Below are 25,423 nucleotides of genomic sequence, written 5' to 3' on the forward strand. Positions count from 1 at the left end.
CTATGTACTGAGCATTATGTTACTTGTGAAGCTATAAAGATGGTTTCTGCTTTCAAAAAAATGTAGGAGAGACAAGTAAGAAAAGAATTATAGGAGTTCCCATCGTGGTTCAGTGGTTAACAAATCCAGCTAGGAACCATGAGGTTTCAGGTTCCATCCCTGGTCTTGCTCAGTGGGTTAAGGATCCGGCATTGCCATGAGCTGTGGTGTAGGTCGCAGACACAGCTCGGATCCATTGTCGCTGTGGCTGTGGCATAGGCCAGCAGCTACAGCTCCAATGAGACCCCTAGCCTGGGAACCTCCATATGCCATGCGTGTGGCCCTAGAAAAGACTAAATAAATAAATAAATAAAGTGAACATTAAAAAAAAAAAGAATTAGAACAAGAGTTCCTGTTGTGGCACAGCAGAGACAAATCCAACTAGTAACCATGAGGCCGTGGGTTCGATCCCTGGCCTCACTCAGTGCGTTAAGGATCTGGCGTTGGGGTGAGCTGTGATGTAGGTCGCAGATGCAGCTCAGATCCTGCATTGCTGTGGCTGTGGTGTAGGCTAGCAGCTGCAGCTCCAATTAGACCCCTAGCCTGGGAACCTCCATATGCCTTGAGTGTGACCCTAAAAAGGAAAAAAGAAAAAAAAAGAATTATAACAAAATGATATATACCCTCATATGTAGAAGTATATTCAAGGTGACTTTGGAGCACAGAGGTGGGATGCATAATTCAGTCTTAAGTATAGAAAGGTAGATGTTCAAGGAAGGCCTCCAAGAGAAAGTGGCACGTAAACCAAATTTTGAAGGGGTGGGAGTTAGCCAGAACCCAGAATGGAGGAAGAGAACATTTTAGGCAGCTAGAACCGTATCAAATTTGTATTGTTATAAAGCTCATTGAGGAGTTCCTGTCGTGGCACAGTGGTTAACGAATCCAACTAGGAACCATGAGGTTGCGGGTTCAGTCCCTGCGCTTGCTCAGTGGGTTCAAGATCCGGTGTTGCCGTGAGCTGTGGTGTGGGTTGCAGGTGAGGCTCGGATCCTGAGTTGCTGTGGCTCTGGCGTAGGCCGGTGGCTACAGCTCCGATTGGACCCCTAGCGTGGGAACCTCCATATGCTGCAGGAGTGGCCCTAGAAAAGGCAAAAAGACAGACAAAAAAAAAAAGTCATTGAGGCACCACTGCTGAGAATTGATTAGAAAGGGACAAAACTGGAGGCAGGTACGAAGGAAATTATTACTGCCCCAAACACATGTAAGAGGATGTCACATTTGAAAGCTATGATCCACAAATAAATTCTGTTAGACCAGGAAGATTTATAATATTGCTTAAAGATAAAGAATACTTTTGGGGAGTTCCCATCATGGCGCAGTGATCGCAGATGCAGCTTGGATCCTGCATTGCTCTGACTCTGGTATAGGCTGGTGGCTACAGCTCCGATTAGTCCCCTAGCCTGGGAACCTCCATATGCCGCAGGAACGGTTCAAGAAAACGCAGGGAAAAAAAAAAAAGAATACTTTTTGTCTCAAGTGAATAAATCCCAGGAGAATCATTTTAGCCCTTTATCTTTTTTCATTTACTGCAACTCAACACAACAGACTTGGTTGCCAGCTCTTTGGATTTTAGGATAGGTGGTATTCTGAAGGCTCTTGGTGCCTAGGCTTGGGAACAGGGTGAGAATGGGTACAGTGTTGAATAGCTAATTTGATCCTTATTTGATTTAGGGCGCTTTCTTTTCTTTCTTTTTGGAGTACTTTATTTTTTATTTCAGTGAATTTTTTTCTATTTACAGATGTATAACCATCATCACAACCTAATTTTAGAACATTTCCATCCCAAGGACTTTTTCTTTCATTTTTTTTTCTTTTTTTTTTTTGTCTTTTTTGTTGTTGTTGTTGTTGTTGCTATTTCTTGGGCCGCTCCCGCGGCATATGGAGGTTCCCAGGCTAGGGGTCCAATCGGAGCTGTAGCCACCGGCCTACGCCAGAGCCACAGCAACTCGGGATCCGAGGCGCGTCTGCAACCTACACCACAGCTCACGGCAATGCCAGATCCTTAACCCACTGAGCAAGGGCAGGGACCGAACCTGCAACCTCATGGTTCCTAGTTGGATTCGTTAACCACTGCGCCAAGACGGGAACTCCTGTTTTTCTTTTTTTAATGGGGCTTTTTCAACAAAAATTATTTTTAGGCTGAAAAAAACAATAATCAAATTTGCATCTTAGAAGGTTTTGTTTGGTGACTACATTTTTATAGACTTGGTAGCACTAATAAAAACTAGCTTTTCAGAAAGGTCAAACCAAGATTAGGGGAGTTCCTGTTGTGGCTCAGTGGTTAACGAACTGGACTGGGATCCATGAGAATGCGGGTTCAATCCCTGGCCTCGCTCAGTGGATTAAGGATCCGGCATTGCTGTGAGCTTTGGTGTAGGTTGCAGACATAGCTCCATCTGTCATTGCTGCAGCTGTGGTACAGGCCTGCAGCTATAGCTCAGTTTTTTTGTTTTGTTTTGCTTTTTAGGACCGCACCCAAGCTTCCCAGGTGAGGGGTCAAATTGCAGCTATAGCTGCCTGCCTACGCCACAGCCAAAGCAACACTAGATCCTTAACCCACTGAGCAAGGCCAGGGATTGAACCCGAAAGCTCATGGTTCCTAGTTAGATTCATTTTCACTGCACCACAATAAGAACTTCACTGTAGCCCTGATTTGACCCCTAGCCTGGGAACCTCTATATGCCTTGGGTGTGGCCCTAAAAAAAAAACCCAAAAAACTAAGATTGGGATTGTTACTTTAGCTTAGACAGATGAGCAAAGGAACAGGTTGTTCCATATTTTCTCTGACCTTTACTGCATTGTTTCTTAAAGTGTTTATGTGTCTCACTGTTACTTTTTCTTAACAAGATTTAGAAGCAAAGGTTATGTATAATCCAAAACATTATTTTTCTTTGAATTTAGAAGTTACGTACATAACCTTTTTTTTTCCTCCTGTCTCTCACCTCCTAGGTTCTGTTGTGAAAATTTGAGAGTTTCAAGGGAAGAGAATGATGTAAAAGAGATAGACTTTCATGCATGGCAAGCAAAGAATAAAGTGCGTTTGAATTACTGGCTATGGCAAGTTTGATAGAAACACTATATAGTCATCCTTGGTTCTTTTGCAGGGTTTACTGTTGACTCATAGTATAACCAGGTGTTCATTACTCAGAATTTTTATTTGATAGAAGATGAAATCTATAATCTCCTGCACATGTGCTAGAAAAGAATGTTTAGGATTTCTTATTAGAAATTTCTGAATAACTTACATAAATGTTACACTTATCAGACATTTACCGTATTTCTACTGACTCTGTGGCTGAGTGTGGGTAATATTTCAATTTCTTTCTCACTCTCTTAAAGTGAAACTGAGGGCCAAAGGAGTTACGAGTTATGAAAGAGAGAGAAGGAAGGAAAGAAGTGGCTGTGGCTAGTAGTCATCTCTCTGAGTCATTAGCCATGAATGCTACTTTGCTGGAGAACATTCAGTGTTTCAAAACCTTGTGATAGGCAGCTCCTTGATTCTGGCTGGTTAGTTTCTACACATCATTGATACCTCCAGGTTCCTTAGTAGAGGTTATAGGGTTTTATAAAGTATTTTTTTCTTTAAGATTTGTTAATCACTTTCAGTGTAACAGCATGAAATCTAACCTTAAGCTCATGAAAAAGTACTATTTGGAGTAGAAAGAATATTAAATGGATGGCCAGTGAGATGGAAATTGTTAATTTTTGAGTGATAACAAATAGATATAATTCTCACTAGATCTTTAAGTTGAAATAAAGCCATTCTTTCCTGGGGTTTGAATTGTTAATTAATAAAGACTTCAACTGAGTGTTACTGAAAAAGAAGTAATAATTCAATTGTTAAAATAAAGTGTCAAAAATTATGAGTATAAATAACTAATAACTGAATAAAAGGAAACTTTTTTTTAACTGTCAGTGTTCCTTTGGCATATACTGCCTCTAGTAGTTGGTGTTTGGTAGTTGGTACTTTGGAAAATAGACACTGCATGCTGATGAAACATGGAGTTGGTGCTCTGAGATACTGTTTTGTTGTTACTGCAAAACTTGTAAAAATCCTTTAGGTTCAGTGTGTCCGGTAGAACTTTGTGCAGTGATAGATTATGTTTGCACCAGCCAGTGTGGTCCCACATGTGAAATGTGGCTAGTACAACTGAGAAAGTGAATTGCAAATTATGTTTAATATAAATATACTAAATATTAATATAAATAATCTTATGTAACTAGTGGCTGCAGTATTGAACAGCACATCTTTAGATATCTGAGGACTGAGCAACCCATTTGATTACCAACCCTTATTTCACTGACCAGTCATTGACATATACTTTAGTGTAATTAATATTTATTTTTAGTACATTAACTGAGGACTATGTTATTTATTTCAGGTATTTCTCATCTTTTTATTGATTTTTTTTGATATTTATCATCATTTATATCATCCTTCAAGTGAGGCCCTTCTGCTTCCACATTTTATAATCTAGCACCCTCTCTCTCAGCCCACCCTCTTTCCTTTTCCTGAATAATTTTTTCCTGTTGTACTTAACATCATCTAACATACTAGAAAGAGAAAATGGATTTTCTCCCTTTATATCCACTGCAGTATTTCCAACACCTAGAACAATACCTGATACTCCCCCCCCCCCAATTTTTTTTTTTTTGGCCACACCCATGGCTTATGGAAGTTCCAGGGCCAGCGATCTAACCTGTACCACAGCAGCCACCCACGCCACAGCAGCAATACCACCAGCTCCTTAACCCGCAGCACCACTAGGAAACTCCAATACCTGTTCCTTTAGAGGTACTCAGGAAATACCTGTGGAATGAATAAATGAGGGTTGTATTTTACCAATAATGAGCACTTATTTTGCATTCTGTGGCAGGCATTGAGTTAGATTAGCTATATGAAATGCACCATGGCCACTGCACTCTTCCATAATTAAACATGTCTTGGAACCATTATTTGAAAGAGAACATTAAATTGGTTAAATCATTAGTTTGACTCTACTTTAGAATTTCAGAAGCAGAAGGGAGCTTGCCAATAATTTGATTCAGGTGCCTAGTGTCACACAATGGATTAAAGTTTCATCAATGTCATTTGTTTCCTTTTCTCACTTTCCTTTTTCCCTTATCCCTACAAACTGTGAATCTTTTCGCTCAATTTTTTTTTTCCCACATCCTCTCACCTTCATTCAGCTAATTCTCATTTTCATCTAGGCCTACCTTTCCAACTGGCTCTACAGTACTCTGAGGAACTACTTAAATCCTTAAGTCAACAGTAGAAGAAACTTTCATCTTTCTTTCTTTTTTTCTTTTTTTTTTTTTGTCTTTTTAGGGCCAAACCCACAGCATATGGAGGTTGCCAGGCTAGGGATCTAATCAGAGCTGTTGCTGCTGGCCTATGCCAGAGCCACAGCAACACCAGAATCGAGCCACATCTGTGACCTACATCACAGCTCACAGCAACGCTGGATCCTTAACCCACTGAGCAAGGCCAGGAATCGAACCCGCAGCCTCATGGTTCCTACTCCGATTCGTTTCCACTGTGCCATGATGGGAACTCCTCATCTTTATTAACTGAAACTTTCCTGTATACTATTATTTTGTATTTATTTTACAACTAACTCCTTGATTGTAAAAGTGTCTCCTGACCACTAGGGCATTCTTAAGAACTTAATGTCTTCAAAACAAAAACTTGAAGAGAGAGAAAAAAAAAAAAAAAAAAAAGGAGTTCCCATCATGGCGCAGTGGTTAACGAATCTGACTAGGAACCATGAGGTTGCCGGTTCGGTCCCTGCCCTTGCTCAGTGGGTTAAAGATCCGGCGTTGCCGTGAGCTGTGGTGTAGGTTGCAGACGCGGCTCGGATCCTGCGTTGCTGTGGCCCTGGTGTAGGCTGGCGGCTACAGCTCTGATTGGACCCCTAGCCTGGGAACCTCCATATGCCGCGGGAGCGGCCCAAAGAAATAGCAAAAAGACCAAAAAAAAAAAAAAAACTTGAAGAGAAAACTGAAAGACAGAATTTTGTTAGCTCCACTTTCCTAGCCTGAGGTCTTTTATTCCATGGTTGAAAGCAGTCCTGCTGGCATAATTTCAAGTTTGTTCTTCCATAAACTCAGTCCAACATATTGTAGGCTTGTAAACATATACATTACTTCATGCTTGCCATGTGTAGTCACTGTGACATAAAAGCTTATCTGAACATCTCTATTCTTTCCTCGTTGAACTTCTTTCCAATTTTTTAAGGAACTGTGGTGTTTAAATATAAACATTGAGGGGAATCATTTATATAAAGAATCTAAGTGGGGTTAAGGAGCCAAATATATTAAGCAACTTCAGGAGTTCTCTGGTAGCTCAGCAGGTTAAGGATACAGTGTCACTGCTGTGGCTCTGGTTATTGCTGTGCTGTGGGTTTTGAAGCTGGCCAGAGAACTTCTGCATGCTATGGGTGAGGCCAAAAAAAAAAAAAAATTCAGTCATCAGATTGTAATTTATTTATTTATTTATGTCTTTTTGCTATTTCTTTGGGCTGCTCCTGCGGCATATGGAGGTTCCCAGGCTAGGGGTCCAATCGGTGCTGTACCCCCCAGCCTACGCCAGAGCCACAGCAATGCAGGATCCGAGCCGCGTCTGTAACCTACACCACAGCTCACGGCAACGCCAGATCGTTAACCCACTGAGCAAGGGCAGGGACTGAACCCGCAACCTCATGGTTCCTAGTCGGATTCGTTAACCACTGCGCCACGACGGGAACTCCATCAGACTGTAATTTAGAGTTTTCTCTTATTTAATCCTCATAAAAGCTCTGAGTAATTATCTCCATGTAAGTTAAGTAACTTGCTTGGAGTCACGTAATCAATAAGTAGAAAAGCTGAAATTTCACATAGTTACATGTATATAACTCCAAGCCTCTGCTTTCTTCCTTTGGTAAGCCATGCTGCCTTCTGGAAGTGGGAGTAATCGGGGAACAAAAGTTACAGTATTTGGAGTTCCCGTTGTGGCTCAGTGGAAACGAATCTAATATCCATGAGGACACAGGTTCGATCCCTGGCCTTGCTCAGTGGGTTAACGATCTGGCATTGCCGTGAGCTGTGGTGTAGGTCGTAGACGTGGCTCAGATCTGGCATTGCTATGGCTGCGGTGTAGGTTAGCCGCTGTAAGCTCCAATTCGATCTCTAGCCTGGGAATCTCCATATGCCTTGCGTGTGGCCCTAAAAAAAAAAAAAGACCAAAAAAAAAAAGTTACAGTATGTGATGTAGAATAGGAGGCAGGTTGTGTTCATTTTTTGTATCCAATGAGCCAACCACAGAAAGAAACCAGTGTTGGCAGTTCCTATCATGGCTTAGCAGTAATGAACCCAGGTAGTATCCGTGAGGACTCAGGTTCTATCCCTGGCCTTGCTCCATGGGTTAAGGATCCAGTGTTGCTGTGAGCTCCAGTGTTGGTTGAAGATGAGGCTTGGATTCCAAATCACTGTGGCTGTGGTGTAGGCTGGTAGCTATAGCTCTGCTTCTACCCCTAGCCTGGGAACTTCCATATGCCAGAGTGCAGTCCTATAAAGACCAAAAAAAGAGAGCGAGAGAGAATGAACAAAAGAAACAAACCAACCATTGTTATTGGGGGTAAGGGAATGAGTATCTGCTGATACCAGGGCCTCTCCCCACTTAACTTTAACCTCTGTCTTTCAAGCCTTTTACTCCTGTTAGTTCACATGAAGTATAAATGCCTTTTGCTGAGGTTCTTGAGCCTGACAGTCGTGATTATATGAAGGTTTATATAAACATTCACCTGGTACATTTGTCTTCTTTGAAAGTTGTTACTACTTGCAAAGCAGTAAATTCTCAAAAAAATGAGCATGCCATTTTTTTCCCACAGAATTTCACAGTAGTTCTCAAGATTGTTTGAATGATAGAATAGTCTATGGTCTTTACATTTCTTCCAGCCTTCATCTGTGACACTTTTCACCTTAACTGGCTATATATAGTTAATAGGTTCTGTGAGCAAAGCGTAAAGTTGAGGAATGCTGTTTCTTCCTTGTCCTCAAAGATAATAAATACTTTTTCATGTCCACTGTACACTAAGTTGTGCCAAACATTGAGAGTTTAGTATAAATGCATCATGTCCCTTGCCCAGCAGAGAAGTCTGAAGATCATTGCAGTTTAAGGTGATGTGTCTGGCATGATGAGTCAGGATCAGCTCTTCACCTCTCTAATCTTATCTCTTGATGCCTTTGCCTTTTTCTCTGTTGTTCCTTCTATTACTGACTTTCAGATTTTAGTGTCACTTAAGATATTTTCTCTGATCTCAGGATAAAGCTAGATACCCCTGTCCCCACCAATATAGATGTAGCACTTCGGTACTCATCATGTGCTATTGTAGATCCTATGGATTTGGACTATGTATCCTATGTATGTAAGCACTTTAAGGGCAAAAACCCTGTTTTTAGTTCCAGCACCTTGCTGGGCACATACTCAGTGGTCAGGAAATCTTTGAATTATGCTTGAGTGACTAAGGAAAGACTTATAATACTGGAAGCAACATTTGAGCCAGTTCCCAAAGGATAGGTAGGAGTTCCCTAGATGGATTTAGGAAAGAAATTCCAGACCTCAGGAGCAGTTTGTACAAATAGGTGAGACAATGAAGAGTTTGCTAGTGACTAGTAGGCTTTCTAATTTCCACATGGAATTTGAGACATAGGTTATTAATTGTAGGATGTTATCTCCTGTCCAGAGTCAGCCAGACTAGACTAGAGTTGGAATAGAAAGCTGCTCCCTCCCTCAATTAGATATCCAGAAGTTGAAAATTAGCCCTTTACTTGAGTATGTATCTGTGTGACCTGTTAATAATTTCTGTTGGTCAACAGAAAGTAACTCTTTTCCCAACCTCTCACTAGTGCTCACCTCCTTGAGATATCTCAAGCTTAAGAAAGTGATATGTTGAATTAAGCTGAGGGAGATAAAATTGAAATAGCTAAGAGCTTACTCTCCTAGGCAGTCCAATTCATATTGGAACTTCAAACATAAAAATACTTTTAAAAGGAAGCATTATACTTTTGTGGTTGATCTTATAAACTGTTTGTTGAAAATACATAGCACGTTCCCCAAATTCCTGTCGAGGCTCTGCAGAAACAAATCTGACTAGCATCCATGAGGGCACAGGTTTGATCCCTGGCCTCACTCAGTGGGTCAATAAGGATCCCACGTTGCCATGAGCTGTGGTGTAGGTCACAGATGCTTTTCAGATCTTCAGTTGCTGTGACTGCGGTGTAGGCCACAGCTACAGCTCCAATTTGACCCCTAGCCTGGCAACCTCCATATGCTGAGGATGTGGCCCTAAAAAGATAAAAAAAAGAAAAGAAAATACACAGCACATTCTCAAGTGTATGATAGGATGTGTTTGCCAACAAAAAAATTTAGAATTATAAATGTCCTTAAAGGTTTTGAATGCTCAGCAGTGTTTGTTTAGAATGAGGCTCTGGTTACAGGGCTTGAACTGCTGCCTAAATCTAAGCTGTAGCTAAGATTCCTTTGCCTATTAAACTTTATAAGGCTTTTTTTTTTTTTTTTTGCTATTTCCCTAAATAAAATAGGAAGAAATTCACAAATTTTAATATGGTATTTGCTGCATTCCTGAGGGCAATAATCTGTGGAAGAAAAGTACTCTAAAGAGAGAGTGTATTATTAAGTGACAAGGAGAGTTGTCTACTTCTTATGAAGTTAGTTGAAGCGAGAGTTACCTTTGCATTTCTTTTTTTTTTCTTTTTTTGCATTTCTAATATATAATGCACAGAAAACTAGAATGGACTCAAGACCTTGATTGTAAATTTTAAAGCCATCAGTGGGTCAGTTTCTTCCCCTCTTACTGCTTGTCTGCTTTTGTTGGGACAAAGTAAATGTTGATAAAATGAAACCAAAACATGCTGGTTAGGGAACCAGCTGGCTTGGTACGTAAGGCAACAGAATTAGAATTTCTGAGAGATTTGTCATTGTAGAGTATGGACTTCCTTGGGAAATGAATATAACTGTAGGAAATAAGTATTTCCCTGGCCATTTAAACAAGAGCCAGAGTGAGTCCTGGAGTTAGAATCAGGAGTTTTAGTCCAGTCTCTGAGCAAAGCATTTAACCTCTCTGACCCTCAGTTTGCGTCTTCAGTAAGGAGTAGGAGATTGAGCCCGATGATCACTAAAAATTCTTTTTAGGAGTTCCTGTTGTGGCTCAGTGGTAACGAGCCCGACTAGTATCCACAAGGACTTGAGTTCAACCCCTGGCCTCACTTAGTGGGTTAAGGATCCGGCGTTGCCATGAGCTGTGGTGTAAATAGCAGACACAGCTCGGATCCTACATTGCTGTGGCTGTGGTGTAGGCCTGCAGACGTAGCTCTGATTTGACCCCTAGCCTGGGAACTTCCATATGCCGTTTGTGCGGCCCTAAAAAGACAAGGGAAAAAAAAAAAGAATCCTTTTTATCTTTGAATTTATTGCTTTCAGATACCCAAATCAGCAGTGAGACAAGTCAAGTTGGGCATTCAAATTTGACGGATGGTAAGCAGCAGCCATATGAGGATCCTTAAGTCCATCTGTTCTACTCTTATATGGCTCTGTCAGCATAAACTAGATTCCATAGTACTGTGTTGGGTGTGTGGGTGTGTGTACGCACTTAATGTGCCTTGTTTGAACTAATTCACAATAATATACCCATCTGGGCTGTTTCATTGCTTAATATTTCTGTACAGCAGCCCTCATTGTGTTCAGACTTCCTCCCTGGCCTGCTTCTTCCAGTTTGCTCTCTGGATTCATGGTACAGAAATGTCATCCTCTTCCGTTTCTGACTAACCTCTTTGTAATGACTGGGTTTTTTGCCATGTACCATTGTCTGGCTGCCCCTACCCTGGCCTCTCCTGTTTTGCCTTTTTTTTTTTTTTTTTTTTTTAACTGTAACAACTGTGATAGGTGTTGCTGGCATTTATAGAAAGCTTTCCATGTGCCATGCACATTACAAAGTGCTTTCTTTACGTTCATGTCATTTAATCCTTACACCTGCCCTATGCTAGTATTATTATGCCCATTTTACAAATTAGGAACTGAGGCTCAGAGAGATTAAGTAGTTTGCCTAGTGTTAACACCTAGTGAAAGATCTGGAATTAAAATTTTAGTCTGCCTCAAAGCTTACCCCTTAAATAAGTATGCTACATTGTCTCCTTGATAATGATAACTGCAGTATGTTGAGCACCTACTAGGTACTGGGCAATGCATTTGCCACCCTTTGCTTCCTCATTTTACTGGAATGGGAGGCACTATTTTACATGGTTTGCTTTTAGGCTAATAATTATAAGGACCAGCTTAGAAGGTATTTGACATTCTTAGATTGGAACATTCTTTCATTGTGAAATTGCAATGAATTTTTCCTTTTATTCTTTCCTATTTCAATGATCAATATAACATTTTTTTTTTTACTTCTACCAGTATTAACAATTGAGTACTACCCAGATGTACATTTTTTTTTTCCTACTTAGCGTCTTTACCTTAGCTTTTTTTTTTTTTTTTTCCTTTATCAAAAGCAGACAACAAAGATAAGATAATGGGGAAAGAGAAGCAGATGCCAAGTAAAGTCAAAGGGAAAATCCAGATACTAGAAATCTTTCTGGGAGTTCCCATCGTGGCTCAGTGGTTAAAGAACCCAACTAGGATCCATGAGGATGCACATGTTCAGTCCCTGGCCTCGCTTAGTGGGTTAAGGATCCAGCATTGCCATGAGCTGTGGTGTAGGTCACAGACTCAGCTCGGATCCCAAGTTGCTGTGGCTGTGGCGTAGGCTGGTGGCTGTGGCGTAGGCTGGCAGCTGTAGCTCTGATTGGACCCCTAGCCTGGGAACCTCCACATGCCGTAGGTTCAGCCCTAAAAAGACAAAAGAAAAAGAGAAAAGGAAGAAAGAAAGAAATCTTTCTGGAATCTCAGTTTGGAGAACAAAGATTTAAACTAAAAGCTTAGTTTTGGGAGTAGTAGCTATCATTTGTTAAAGGAATATTAGGGCTTTGATAAATGGGATTTGACCTCACTAGCCTTAGTTTCTTTAGGGTACATAATATATTCTTCTCCTAAACAAAAAAGAAAACAAATATATATAATATTCTTCACAATGCCTGTTAGTCCCCCTTTACTTTCAGATGTTAAATTCATCAAGTTGTATCCTAAATATTTATTATTTGGCTGTATATAAATTAGTTGTATCTCAGTTAAAAAGAAAAATCAGTATGCAAGCTGGCCCTGCTGTTGCTGCATGTTGTTAGGCAATACTACCTATATGTATTATACACAGCATGTAGGGCCACTGCCTATAATTCTGTGTTCCCCAAGAACATTATTGAACTTTAGCAGAAAGAGAAATATTGTATAATACCTTACAAATGCTTATTTCAAGTTTACTATTTTAGTAAGCAAATTTTTCAGAAGTATTTATATTTTAGAAAAGGTATATTTAATTCTAAAATATTGTTCTCAGTGCTCACTTTGGCAGCACATTTACTAAGATATTGTTCCTAATGTTATTAATTCCCAGTACATAGATCTTATTTTGCTCTGAGTATGCCACTCACAGGTAGGAAATTTTAGAGCAAGCAGTGAAGCACCATCAGAATGGTCTGATTTTGAGGCAAGCCTGTATCTAAAACATACATTTGAATGGACTTCTGCTCCCATTAGTCTGCTATGCAAAACCTTGATGTTTCTCATGCGATTAAATTGACACCTTCTTTGGTAAACTCTTGAGTAACCTCCCTTTCTTCATGGCAATGAGTATGGAGAGTTGTAACCAAGCTCAATGTCAGGAAAAGTAGGTGTGGACTTTTAGGGCTGAATGTGGTTGGCAGTCTCCTCCCCTTTCTGAACTTGAGCTCTTCACAGTGTGCACTCTGGAATGACAGGCATTCCCGTGTGAAGAGAGCCGGCGTGAAGACATGTTTATGAGAACCACCAGTGTCTGCCCACGATATTGGAAAATAGAAACTCCTGCAGATTAACTCACCTCGTGCCATTTCCTGATGTTTGGCAGTGACGCTGAGAGAGGAGTGTATATCCCCTCCTTATGTGGATTTATTGTTTAAGGAAATTTTGCTTGGGTCCAGGACAGTTTGTTGTTGTGAGACACATCAGACAACATAATCATGGGGCAAGCTGACATCTCCAGACCGGTAAATCCAGATGGAGTTGGTGAGTAATAAAAGGCAAAGAAACAAAACCTTGACAGAGGCAAGGCAGGTCTACAGGTGAAGTTGAATATTTTATAGGAATTTGAATGTGAGGATTTTGATTTGGGGACCTTTATCACTCTGTGAAAAAGAAATGAAAAAATATGAGTTAATTTTTCATTCAGTTCTGTTAATTTACCACTCGTGGTTTTGTTTTACTTGATCCCTTTGGACTTTTTAAAGATAATATTGCTATGAAACCGTCTGTTAATTTCTTGCCTTTGCAAAAAAAATAAGTAAGTGCTACAGGAACTTGTGTTTAGAAATCAGTGGTGCTTTACTGCTATTTTGCAGGACTTCAGCAATTGCTGAATATATGTGATGTAGAGCTAGAACTGTTGACTTCTATAAACAGGATCATTTTTAAGAATTTGACTTAACTTTTTAGACTCAGTTATACATTTTTCAAGTAAGTCTCAGGCTTTTTCCATTGTGCTGGTGTTTCTGTTTCTCACAAGGCAATACTTAGTATAAACATCTCCAGGGAGTTCCCATCCTGGCTCAGTGGTAACAAACCCGACTAGGACCCATGAGGACAAGGATTCGATCCCTGGCCTCACTCAGTGGGTTGAGGATCAGCATTGCCATGAGCTGTGGCATATACATAGATCGCAGACGATGCTTGGATCTGGTGTTGCCATGTCTGTGGTGTAGGCCAGCAGCTACAGCTCTAATTTGACCCCTAGCCTGGGAACTTCCATATGCTGTGGGTGTGGCCCTAAAAAGGAAAAAAAAAAAACATCTCTGAAGTCAGTGCTTTGCATTTAAAGTATTATTGTCTCAGAGATAGCTGGAGACCAGGCTGATAATTGTAAGCATAGCCAGAGTTTCAAAGCATGTATGTGAAATGGAAGTCCACTGCCACTAAAGAGTCACTTTCCCAACCTTGTGGGGTTTGTGTAAGATGAAGATGGAAACATAGAAGGATAGATTTAAGTGACTATTCATTAAAGCATTGCTAAATATAAGCAAAGTGAGGGAGGCTGTGAATCATTTATTTTTTATTAAAGTATAGTTGATTTACAATGTCATGCCCATTTCTACTGTATAGCAAAGTGACTCAGTCATATATATATATATGTTATTTTTCCATCGTGGTCTATCCCAGGAGATTGGATGTAGTTCTCTGTGCTGTTCAGTAGGACCTCATTGCTTATCCATTCTAAATGTAATAGTTTGCATCTATTAATCCCAAACTCCCAGTCCATCCCACTCCCTCCACCCTCCCTCTTGGCAACCACAAGTCTGTTTTCCAAGCCTGTGTGAATCTGTTTCTGTTTTGTAGATAGGTTCGTTTGTGCCATATTTTAGATTCCACATATAAGTGATATCATATGATGTTTGTCCTTCTCTTTCTGACTTAACTTCACTTAGAATGATAATGTCTAGTTGCTGCAAATGGCATTATTTTGTTCTTTTTTATGACTGAGAAATAGTAGTGAATCAATCCTTGACATTGTACTATTTTTTGTTTTTTAAAAAAAGGTTTATAAGGAGCTCCCTGATGGTCTAGTAGTGGTTGGAACTCAGCACTTTCACTCTTGTAGCCCAAGTTCAATACCTGATCTTGGAACTGAGATCCCACATCAAGCCACTGCATGCAACAGGGGGAAAAAAAAGTTTATACCTTCTTATACCTTCTCTTTGATTTATGAAGCAGCAGAAAACATGTTTAGTGCCAGGTTGCTTTTTTTTTTTTTCCTTCAGAAATGAAATATGTTAGTGACTTTAAAGGAAACCATAAAGTGTGAGAACACAGGTAGCACTCCCAGATGTGTTTCATGATTTAATGTGATTTCGTTTCTAAAGAGAACTTACCAGATGAAATTCCTACGAAGTATTTTTCATGTTTTACTGAAACTGAGGCGCATAGATCACAAAGTGAGTTATTCAGCCACAGACTTTTGGAGTAAAATCAGAACTTGACTTACTTTATCTTGATCACCAGGGCTGGATGCGTATCAATTCAGTAGCTCACTTTTTTTTCCATTAATGAAATAGTTCAGAAATAGACACGGATATAGAAAAAATTATAAAGGCCCCTCTGGGGCCATTACCCAGCTTAAGAAATGAAATTAAAAACAAAACTATATCTCACTCCACCACTCTATAGCCACATTCTCTCATGATGACATTTTGCTTCTTTGCTCACGGAGGTAATCACTCTCCTAAATTTGTTAAATTCCTTTTTGGCCCACTAAATTCTCCTGTGGTTTCTACTACAAAGATAGTTCTCTGTTAACAGATTAGGATGTAAATCATGCTAGGCATTTATCTATGAGGTTTGAAAAGCAAGAAATGGGGATAAGCAATGACATCTTGCTGTATAGCACAGGGAACTGTATCTAGTCACTTGTGATGGAACATAATAGAGGATAATGTGAGAAAAAGAATGTGTATACATACATATGTGTGTGTGACTGGGTCACATTGTTGTACAGTAGAGACAAAACGCTGTAAACCAACTATAATGGAAAAAATAAAAATCACTAAAAAAAAGAAAGAAAAAAAAGAAAAGCAGGAAATGGGCAAGCAGGTACAACTTATTGATGAGTGGTGGTATTTATGAAGAATACCCATTTAACATCTATATACTAGACAAAAAATTTCATCTCAATAAAGTTTGAAATATTTTCTGCCTTTAAAAAAAAGTGAGAATCAGAGTTCCCATTGTGGCTCAGCAGTAATGAACCCTACTGGTATCCATGAGGGTGCAGGTTCAATCCCTGGCCTCACTCAGTGGGTTAAGGATCCGGCATTGCTGTGAGCTGTGGTGTAGGTCGCAGATGCAGTTCAGATCCCGAGTCGCTGTGGCTGTGGTATAGGCCGGCAGCTACAGCTCCAATTTGACTCCTAGCCTGGGGACTTCCATATATTGTGGGTGCAGCCCTAAAAAGACCAAAAAGGGGGGGGGAGAATCAATACTCATCAGTTTTTCTGCCTACCAGTAACCCTAATAAAAGACAAGTGAAGAAGAATTAGAGATCACTTGGGTACCTAACTAAAAATTTAATGTTCTCTCTGGGTTTAATTTTTGGGTTTTACTTCTATTACCTATGTAATTCGTAAGTAACTATAAGCTCTTTTAATGGACAGACGCCATTATATCATTTATAATTTAGGATGTATTGTTTCTTTCCTTCCTTCCTTCCTTCCTTCCTTCATTCCTTTCTTTCTTTTTTTTGCGTCCAGTGGCATATGGAGTTCCCAGGATCATATCCAAGCTGCATTTGCAGCCTGGAATTGAACCCATGTCTTGACGCTGCAGAGATGCTGCCAATCGCATTGTACCACAGTAGGAATTCCTCAAGATATATTCTATTTGAGCAAATCATGACCAAGTCATCAAGACTTAACATTGACACTTTGAGGACTATACCATTGGTCTTTTACCAAACATAACAGTTTCTTGATGAAATTTAAGTAGCATTTCAGAGTTCCCGTCATGGCTCAGTGGTTAATGAATCCGACTAGGAACCATGAGGTTTCAGGTTTGATTCCCTGGCCTTGCTCAGTGGATTAGGGATCCGGCGTTGCCGTGAGCTGTGGTGCAGTTCGCAGACTCGGCTCAGATCCCAAGTTGCTGTGGCTCTGGTGTAGGCTGGTGGCCCAGCTCCAATTAGACCCCTAGTCTAGGAACCTCCATGTGCCTCGGGAGCAGCCCTAGAAAAGGCAAAAAGACCTCCCCCCCCCAAAAAAAAAGAAAAGAATTTTAAGTAGCATTTCAATAGGTAGGTATCTGGTAAGAGTACCTTACCGTATCTTAGCAGATTCTTTGGAAGGATAAATGTAGATCGCAAATTAAGACTTAAGTCACTTGTTTAAAGTTCTAGACCTGAATCATAGTTTTGGTTTTCAAAATTGGTACTAGGAGGAAAAACGGGGGGTTGTCGCAGTGGGTTAATAATCTGGCCTTATCTCTGTTGTGGCACTGGTTTGATCCCCAGCCTGGTGCAGTGGGTTAAGGATAAATTGTTGCCACAGCTGTGACCTACATGGCCAAAAAAAAGGAAAAAAAAAATTGGTAGTGGGTTTTGCAAGCCAAGTAATGAAAAAATGAATGAATGTATTTAAATGTATTTAAATGTACAGGCTCTGTATGGGTATAATTCTCATCTGTGCCCTTAAGTTTACTTTCTAGGAGTTCCCGTCATGGCGCAGTGGTTAATGAATCTGACTAGGAACCATGAGGTTGCCGGTTCGATCCCTGGCCTTGCTCAGTGGGTTAAGGATCCGGCGTTGCCATGAGCTGTGGTGTAGGTCACAGACGAGGCTCAGATCCCTCATTGCTGTGGCTCTGGCATAGGCCGGCAGCTGCAGCTCCAAATGGACCTCTAGCCTGGGAACCTCCATATGCCATGGGAGCAGCCCAAGAAATGGCAAAAAGTCAAAAAAAAAAAAAAGAAGAAGAAATTTACTTTCTAGTTAAGAATTTAAAACAGCAAGTTCCTGTCAGGGGTCAGCAAAAATAAATCTGACTAGTATCCATGAGGACACAGGTTCGATCTCTGGCCACACTTATTGGATCCAGTGTTGCTGTGAGCTGTTGTATAGTCCAGTAGCTACAGCTCCAATTCATCCCCAACCTGGGAACCTCCATATGCCGTGGGTGCGGCCCTAAAAAGACAAAATAATAATAATAATAATTTCAAACATTAAAAGTAAAAATCCAAAATATTTTAAAATTAGAGTTCCTTGGTAGTGCGGTGGGTTAAGGATATGGTGATATCAGCTGCTGTAGTTTGGGTCGCTGCTCTGGCACAGGTTCATTCCCTGGCCTGGGAATTTCTTCATGTGGTGGACATGACCAAAAAGAGAGAAAATTGTTTAACTCATTTAAGATAAGTCATGTTACTTTTTTTAATGTGTTAGAATCCCATGGCTTATGGTGGAAATACAGACCTGTTAACCAAGAGGAGTCTATTTCAGATAAATAACCTTTGCATGAAGACGCATGCAAATTTATGAGATAGTATCCAACTATTGTTTTTACTGTAGGTTTTTTTTCTAACAACAAGTGAGCTGATAGAGTATTCGAATGCAGAGTAAGAATTTGTGCTGTGGTGACCATTCAAGGAAATGAACAGTTATCTTCAGCAGTTCATAAAAAAATACCATCCTTAAGTAAAATATGTCCACAGGAAGAGCCAGTAGATTTGCCGAGATAAAACATTCAAATAATACTTTGTAGTTCTCAATCATAGAAGCGCTTTCTGTGTTCACTAGAATCTTTTACTATGTATTATATTAAAACAGCAGCTGATTAGCACATGTCCTTAAATTAAGCACAAGACCAAAGAATTTTAATAACCTCTAGCCAACCATTTAGTCTGGAACATCTAGAACTTTCCTTCTGTCTCTATATGTCCATTCCCCTTCTTTAGTTTGTTTTGTTGTTATTGTTGCCGTTGCCCCACTATGCCCTTTTTTTTTTTTTTTTCTTTTTTTCCAGTTACACCTGTGGCATGTGAAAGTTCTCAGATCAGGGATAAAACCCACACCAGAGGAGTTCCCATCCTGGTGCAGTGGAAACTAATCCAGCTAGGAACTATGAGGTTGCAGGTTCGACCTCTGGCCTCAATCAGTGGGTTAAGGATCTGGCACTGCCATGAGCTGTGGTGTAGGTCACAGATGTGGCTCGGATCTGGCGTGGCTGTGGCGTAGGCCAGCAGCTGTAGCTCCGATTTGACCCCTAGCCTGGGAACCTCCATAGGCTGTGGGTGTGGCCCTAAAAAGCAAAAAGCAAAAAAAATATTCAAACCACAGCAGTGACCCAAGCCACTACAGTGACAACACTAGGTCCTTAACCCACTGTGCCACAGGAAAGAACTACTATAGCTATTTCACAGGTTTGGGGTTTTTTTAGGGTTTTTTTGCTTTTTAGGGCCATATCTGTAGCATATGGAAGTTCCCAAGCTAAGGGTTGAATCGGAGCTGCAGCTGCTGGCCTACACCACAGCCACAGCAACCCCAGATCTAAGCTGCGTCTGCCACCTATAACAGCTCACGGTAACACCAGATCCTTTAACCCACTGAGAGGGACCAGGGATCGAACCTGCATCCTCATGGATACTAGTCAGGTTCATTACCACTGAGCCACAATGGGAACTCCTTCACTTTTTCTTTTTTTCTTTCTTTTTTTTTTTTTTTTTTTTTTTGCCACCCCATGGCTTAATGGAGTGGGGCCAGAGATCAGATCCCAGCCCCAGTCGCTGCAACACCAGGTCCTTAACCCACTGTGCTGGGACTTGAACCCATGTAGCAGCAATCCCAAGATGCTACCAATCCCGTTGTGCCATTGCGGGAATTCCCACAACAGCATTCGGAAGTTCCTGGGCCAGGGATCAAAACCATGCCACAGAAGTGACAAGACCATATCCTTAATTGCTAGGCCACCAAGGAACTCCAACAATATTAATGATGATTAGATTATTAGTATTAATCTAAAAAATAGATGGATTAATTAAAAATAAACTTCATGGGAAGTTCCTTGGTGGTTCAGTGGGTTAAGGATTCAACACTGTCACTCCTATGGCTCAGGTCACTGCTGCGTCTTTGGTTCATTCCATGGGCCAGGAACTTTTGCATGCTGCAAGCATGGCTAGAAATAAAAAAACAAACTTCACAGGACTTGGAAGAAAAACCCTGGGCATTATTTGGTCATCAGAATTATCAGAGACATTTCTCATACCTATCTAAAAACAAATGCTTCTAAGAAAAAAGGAACAGTCATACTTTCTTCATGTAATCCAGGAATGAGGAGAAAGTGACAGTACAGAGGTTTGTTGTATCAGAAATTATTATTCCCTCTCTTTGCTTCAGTAGATTTTATGAATAGCTTATTGTCACAACAGTGTATTCTCTTTCTACTTGTAGGTTAATTTTGATAAAGTTAAGGGGTTTTTTTTCCAAAGAAAATATATTTTCTGGCATCTCACTATAAAAACTTTCTCTCAACTTGGATTTTTTTGTTGTTTTATTTTTGTTTGTTTGTTTGTTTTTTAGGGCCACACTAAAAAACAAACATCTGGAAGTTCCCAGGCTAAGAAGCGAATCAAAGCCACAGCTGCCGGCTACACCATAGCTCACAGCAGTGCCGGATCCCCAACCCACTAAGCAAGACCAAGGATTGAACCCACACCCTCATGAACACTAGTCGGATTCGTTTCGGCTGAGCCACAACAGGAACTCCTAAACTTGGAATTTTATCAAAAAAGTAGACACATCAAATTGCCGGAGTAGAAGTTCCCATCACGGCTCAATGGTTAACGGACCCGACTAGCATCCATGAGGATGAGGGTTCGATCCCTGGCCTTGCTCAGTGGGTTAAGGATCTGGCATTGCCGTGAGCTGTGACGTTGGTCACAGACGCGGCTTGGATCCCGCATTGCTGTGGCTCTGGTGAAGGCCAGTGGCTACAGCTCCAAATGGACCCCTAGCCTAGGAACCTCCACATGCCACATGTGTGGCCCTAGAAAGACAGAAAGACACACACACACACACACTCACACAAAATTGCCAGTGTAAAGCAGCATCATTTCTCAATGCAGTCATTATCACAGAACTATTTTCCCAGAGTTGAAGTCCCAGATCTAATTGTACCTGCAAGTTCAGAGAGAGAGCTTCTCCCTGACTATCTTCTTGAGTGCCTTGCCCAGTTTTGTTTCTCAAAGAACTATGCAGTATTTCCAAGGGAAGTTATGAGCCTGCTCTAGAGAGACCCTGCTTTGTTCATCAGTGGCTGGTTTTGTTTTCTGTAATGTTGTTGCAATTTTCTAAAACAATTTTTTTTTTAGGTCTGCACTCGTGGCATATGGAAGTTTCCAGGCTAGGGGTCTAATCAGAGTTGTAGCTGCTGGCCTACGCCGCAGCCACAGCAATACACGGTCCAAGCTGCATCTACGACCTACACCACAGCTCACAGCAGCGCTGGATCATTAACCCACTGAGTGAGGCCAGGGATCAAACCTGTATCCTCATATATTCTATTCAGGCTCATTACCGCTGAGCAACAACAGGAACTTCCCAATTTTTTAAATCCAATAATAATCCTCTTTTAGAAGCCAAAAATGGGTATAAGTACAATGTTTAAGCACCATAAATTAATGGTTCTAATTTAGAACCACTAATTTAGAGTTATGACTACTTGCAGAGTTCTAATGGTGTCAAAATGTTTGTATAAAAGCAAGATCTGTTTCAAGGTAGATAGGCATAAATGGTAATTAAACAGAACAGTCAGATTATTATCAAACGAATTGGTCACAAAATATATAAGTGAAGCCATTATGCTGTACACCTTAGCTTTAAACAATAATAGATAATTAATACCTCTTAATAATGGAGTGTGTATCTTGTTGCACAAAGCTATACGTATTTTTAAGTTTTAGACAAATAACTGATTTAATAGAAGTTTCTTGGAGGAGTGCTCTGGTGGAACAGTGGTTTAAGTATCTGGCGTTGTCAGTGCTGTGGCCCCAGGGTTCCATCCCTGGCCCCAAATCTTCCACATGCAATGAATGTGGCCAAGAAAAAAAAAGAAAAGTTTCATAGGTAAAATGGGAGAATTTTATACACTTTAAATTTACACATTTTTTAAAAACCCTTAAGGTATAAGAAATTGGGGTGGAACTAAGACAGTCCCAGTAATTTTGCTGCTTATTACTAAGTCCAGTGAAGGAGAAAGGGTAATGAAGGCTGTCTTGAAAACTGCATTTTCTGTCACCTCCAGTTTGCCTGCGTCTTACCTTGCCTTCCAACAAGGATGATTAAGAATTGGTTGTAAGGAGTTCCCATCGTGGCACAGTGGAAACGAATCCGACTAGGAAACATTAGGTTGTGGGTTCGATCCCTGGCCTCGCTCAGTGGGTTAAGGATCCGGCATTGCCGTGAGCTGTGGTGTAGGTCGCAGATGTGGCTCAGATCTGCCGTTGCTATGGCTGTGGTGTAGGCCTACAGATGCAGCTCCAATTAGACGCCTAGCCTGGGAACTTCTATATGCCGCTGGTGTGGCCCTAAAAGGACAAAAGACAAAAAAAAAGAATTGGTTGTAAGATGAACTAGGCTTACTGTTTAACCCTGTTTTATCCCTTTTCTTTAGCAAGTAATGTAAATATAGTATGCATCTACAACAAATTTAATGACTACTTTATCTGAAGATGAAAAGTGCTAAGTAATTTTTTAATAATACTATACATTTATTTTAAAATAGCCTCAGAAATTCATCTGAAACAACTGAACTTGAACTAAAAAATAAAAAGCTTGAATTAAGTCTTGACTAGGTCAGCAGAAATTGACAGAACAGTGTAAATCAACTATAATAAAAAAGAATTTTTTACAAAAATCTTAACCAAGAAAAAACCGAGGATTAAAGAAAGAAACTACTAGAATAATACATAATATAGGAAACACACCTATGAAATGTGCAGTGCTATAACTTGAATGAGGGAGTAAGTAGTTTAAATGCTAGGGCCTAGTTTCAGGGTACTACTACTCAAACCAGAAACTCCAGACTGTAATTTAGTTTATCTTCCTCTCCCAGTCTCCACCCCTTCCAAAAAAACACCAAAACCTCCAACTCCGTGACATGATTTCCTAGTGAGCTGCAGCTGCATGACTCAAAGAAAAAGTGTTTTCTTTGGAATGCACAATTGTAAAACTATAGCCAGCATCCTACACCCTGTTTTCTGGCAAACAAAGGGAAACAAGGAGGGAAGCCGCCTTGTTTTGGCTCTCGTGGGAAACAGAATGGGGCCATAAGGACATTTTAAATTACGTAATTAGTTTAAACAGAAATAGTGGAATATCCAAATGTGACTCTGCATTTCTTCTGTCAAGTTGGAAATGGGGGAGAGATGGTCATAAAATCAGAATTGTTAAGAATAAATATTTGGCTGATTTTTAATTTTTTTATTTTTATTTTTGGCCACACCCTCAGCATGTGGAAGTTCCAGGGCCAGGGATCTAACCTGTGTCAGAGCTCTGGACCCAATCACAGCAGTGACAATGCCAGATCCTTAACCCACTGCACCACCAAGGGAACTCCCAGGCTGATTTTTTTTTAAAAAGAATATATGTCTAAATGGAATTTGATCATGGAAGATCAATACCTATTTCATAGACCCTCCAAAGTTGGATTTAGGCAAACTGCTGAGTAGGTCTTTCCGAAGAATGTTATCATTAGTCTACGTTCTGTCTGGTACCTTCCCTTCTTGAAAATACTTTTTTTTTTTTTTTTGTCTTTTTGCCTTTTCTAGGACCGCTCCTGTAGCATATGGAGGTTCCCAGGCTAGGGGTCTAATCAGAGCTGTAGCCACCGGCCTATGCCACAGCCACAGCAACACGGGATCCTTAACCCACTGAGCAAGGCCAGGGACCGAACCGGCAACCTCATGGTTCCTAGTCAGATTTGTTAACCCTGCGCCACAACGGGAGCTCTGAAAATACTCTTAAATATAAGTAGGGAAGGCTTGACTGGCTGTCTCCCACTATCATTTAATTACCTGAAGATCCTACCCTTCATATGTAGGACATTTGATGGAATCCAGTTTTTGTTATTTCCCTCTGCTATCAACATAGTTGGTTTGGGGGTAAAAGAGAAGGTAATTTACGTCTTTTCATTAGGAATGATTAATCTCCTTCTCTTTCTACTTTTTCTGAAAGCTTTCATCCATGAGAACACTCGCTCGATCGAGAATTTATTTCTTTCAGCAGTCACCTAAATAAAGAATGTGTGGGAAGAACTTTATCAACACTTTATTTCGGTCAGTTACAGGTGTTGCTCTTGAATAATGGTTAAAAGTTGAGTTTCCAGAGCACTCCCAGACTAGTCTCTGCCAGCAATGCCTAAGAGTCCTCTATCTCCTACCTATCTTAACAACATGAAGACTCTGTCTTATAAAAAGATATAAAGCATACCGCAGTCAGTATAGAAAGGATATGATTTATGAATTAAAAATATGTAATCCAATGCAAAAATAATGTAAAATAATTATCTAAATCATAAAATTGATTGCTGTATCTAATTTAAGTACAAAGTAATGACTTCTAACAGAAGTGAACAAAGGATTGATAAAAACCTAACTTTAGTATTTGAACCCTTTGAAGATTTGATAGAAAATACCCAAAGACTAAAATACACAAAGAAAAGCAGTGCAGTGGTGGGGAGCCAATGAAATGACATTTATAAAGTGCTGAAATTAAATACACACACAAAAAACTCAACTCCCAGCTGAAACTACTATACCCAGTAAAAATATCCTTCAAAAATGATGAAATAAAATTCTTCTGGTTGGAAGCACAAAATTGCAGGAAGAAATGAAGAGTACCTGAAGACAACATAAAAGGGAGTTCCCGTCGTGGCTCAGTGGTTAACAAATCCAACTAGGAACCATGAGGTTGCAGGTTCGATCCCTGGCCTTGCTCAGTGGGTTAAGGATCCAGCATTGCTGTGAGCTGTGGTGTAGGCTGGTGGCTACAGCTCGGATTTGACCCCTAGCCTGGGAACCTCCATATGCCTCGGGAGCAGCCCTAGAAGAGGCAGAAAGACAAAAAAAAATAAAAAATAAATAAAAAAATAAAAGAATATTGTTTGTTAAAACAATAATTTTTGTTTAGTTTATTGTTAGGTGTAGGTAGAAGTAAAATATGACAACACAAAGAGTAAATAGAGCTGAAATATAAGATTCTTGCAGTGTTCTGTAAGTTGTGAAATTACTAACTTAATGTACATTATAAGTGAAAGAGGCACAGAACAAATGAGACAAATAGGAAGTAAATAGCGAAATGGTAGACTTAAACCCAACTGTGTCAGTGAAATCATTAAATATAAATGGACTAAACACTCTAAAAGACAGCAGTTTTTAAACTAGAGAGAAAAAATTAAAGCAAAAATGTTATTGGAGCAATATAGGGAATTTCATGATAAAAGGGTCAGTGCAATGGGAAGATAAACTCTAAATTTGTATGTACCCAATAATCTATGAAATATAAGAAATTAATAGAACTAAATAGAGAAAGAGACAGATCCACTTTCAAAGGTAGAAATATTAACATACCTCTCCCAGTCATTGACAGACAAACTGACAACAGATGAGAATGTATGTTGATGATTTGTACAGCATAATTAACCAACATGACCTAATTGGCATAT

The 25,423-nt window shown here is 40.1% G+C and overlaps 1 protein-coding gene across 10 annotated transcripts in view; it reads left to right on the top strand.

The window, feature by feature from the left end:
* PHACTR4 (phosphatase and actin regulator 4) overlaps positions 1-25,423 on the top strand; it is a 113,527-nt gene that overhangs the window by 48,532 nt on the left and 39,572 nt on the right. For 3 of the 10 annotated variants that reach the window (XM_047792872.1, XM_047792879.1, XM_047792873.1), the window contains exon 1: positions 12,844-13,237. The exons of 6 other annotated variants lie outside the window; for them this stretch is intronic. In XM_047792872.1, the coding sequence (XP_047648828.1) occupies positions 13,192-13,237 (46 nt within the window). In that variant the 5' untranslated portion in view covers positions 12,844-13,191. Of the gene's footprint in view, positions 1-12,843; positions 13,238-25,423 lie in introns of those variants that run through there. One more of the 10 variants, XM_047792876.1, reaches the window with a different exon arrangement.

The sequence above is a fragment of the Phacochoerus africanus genome, chromosome 8 (assembly GCF_016906955.1).
Source record: "Phacochoerus africanus isolate WHEZ1 chromosome 8, ROS_Pafr_v1, whole genome shotgun sequence".
NCBI lineage: Eukaryota > Metazoa > Chordata > Mammalia > Artiodactyla > Suidae > Phacochoerus > Phacochoerus africanus.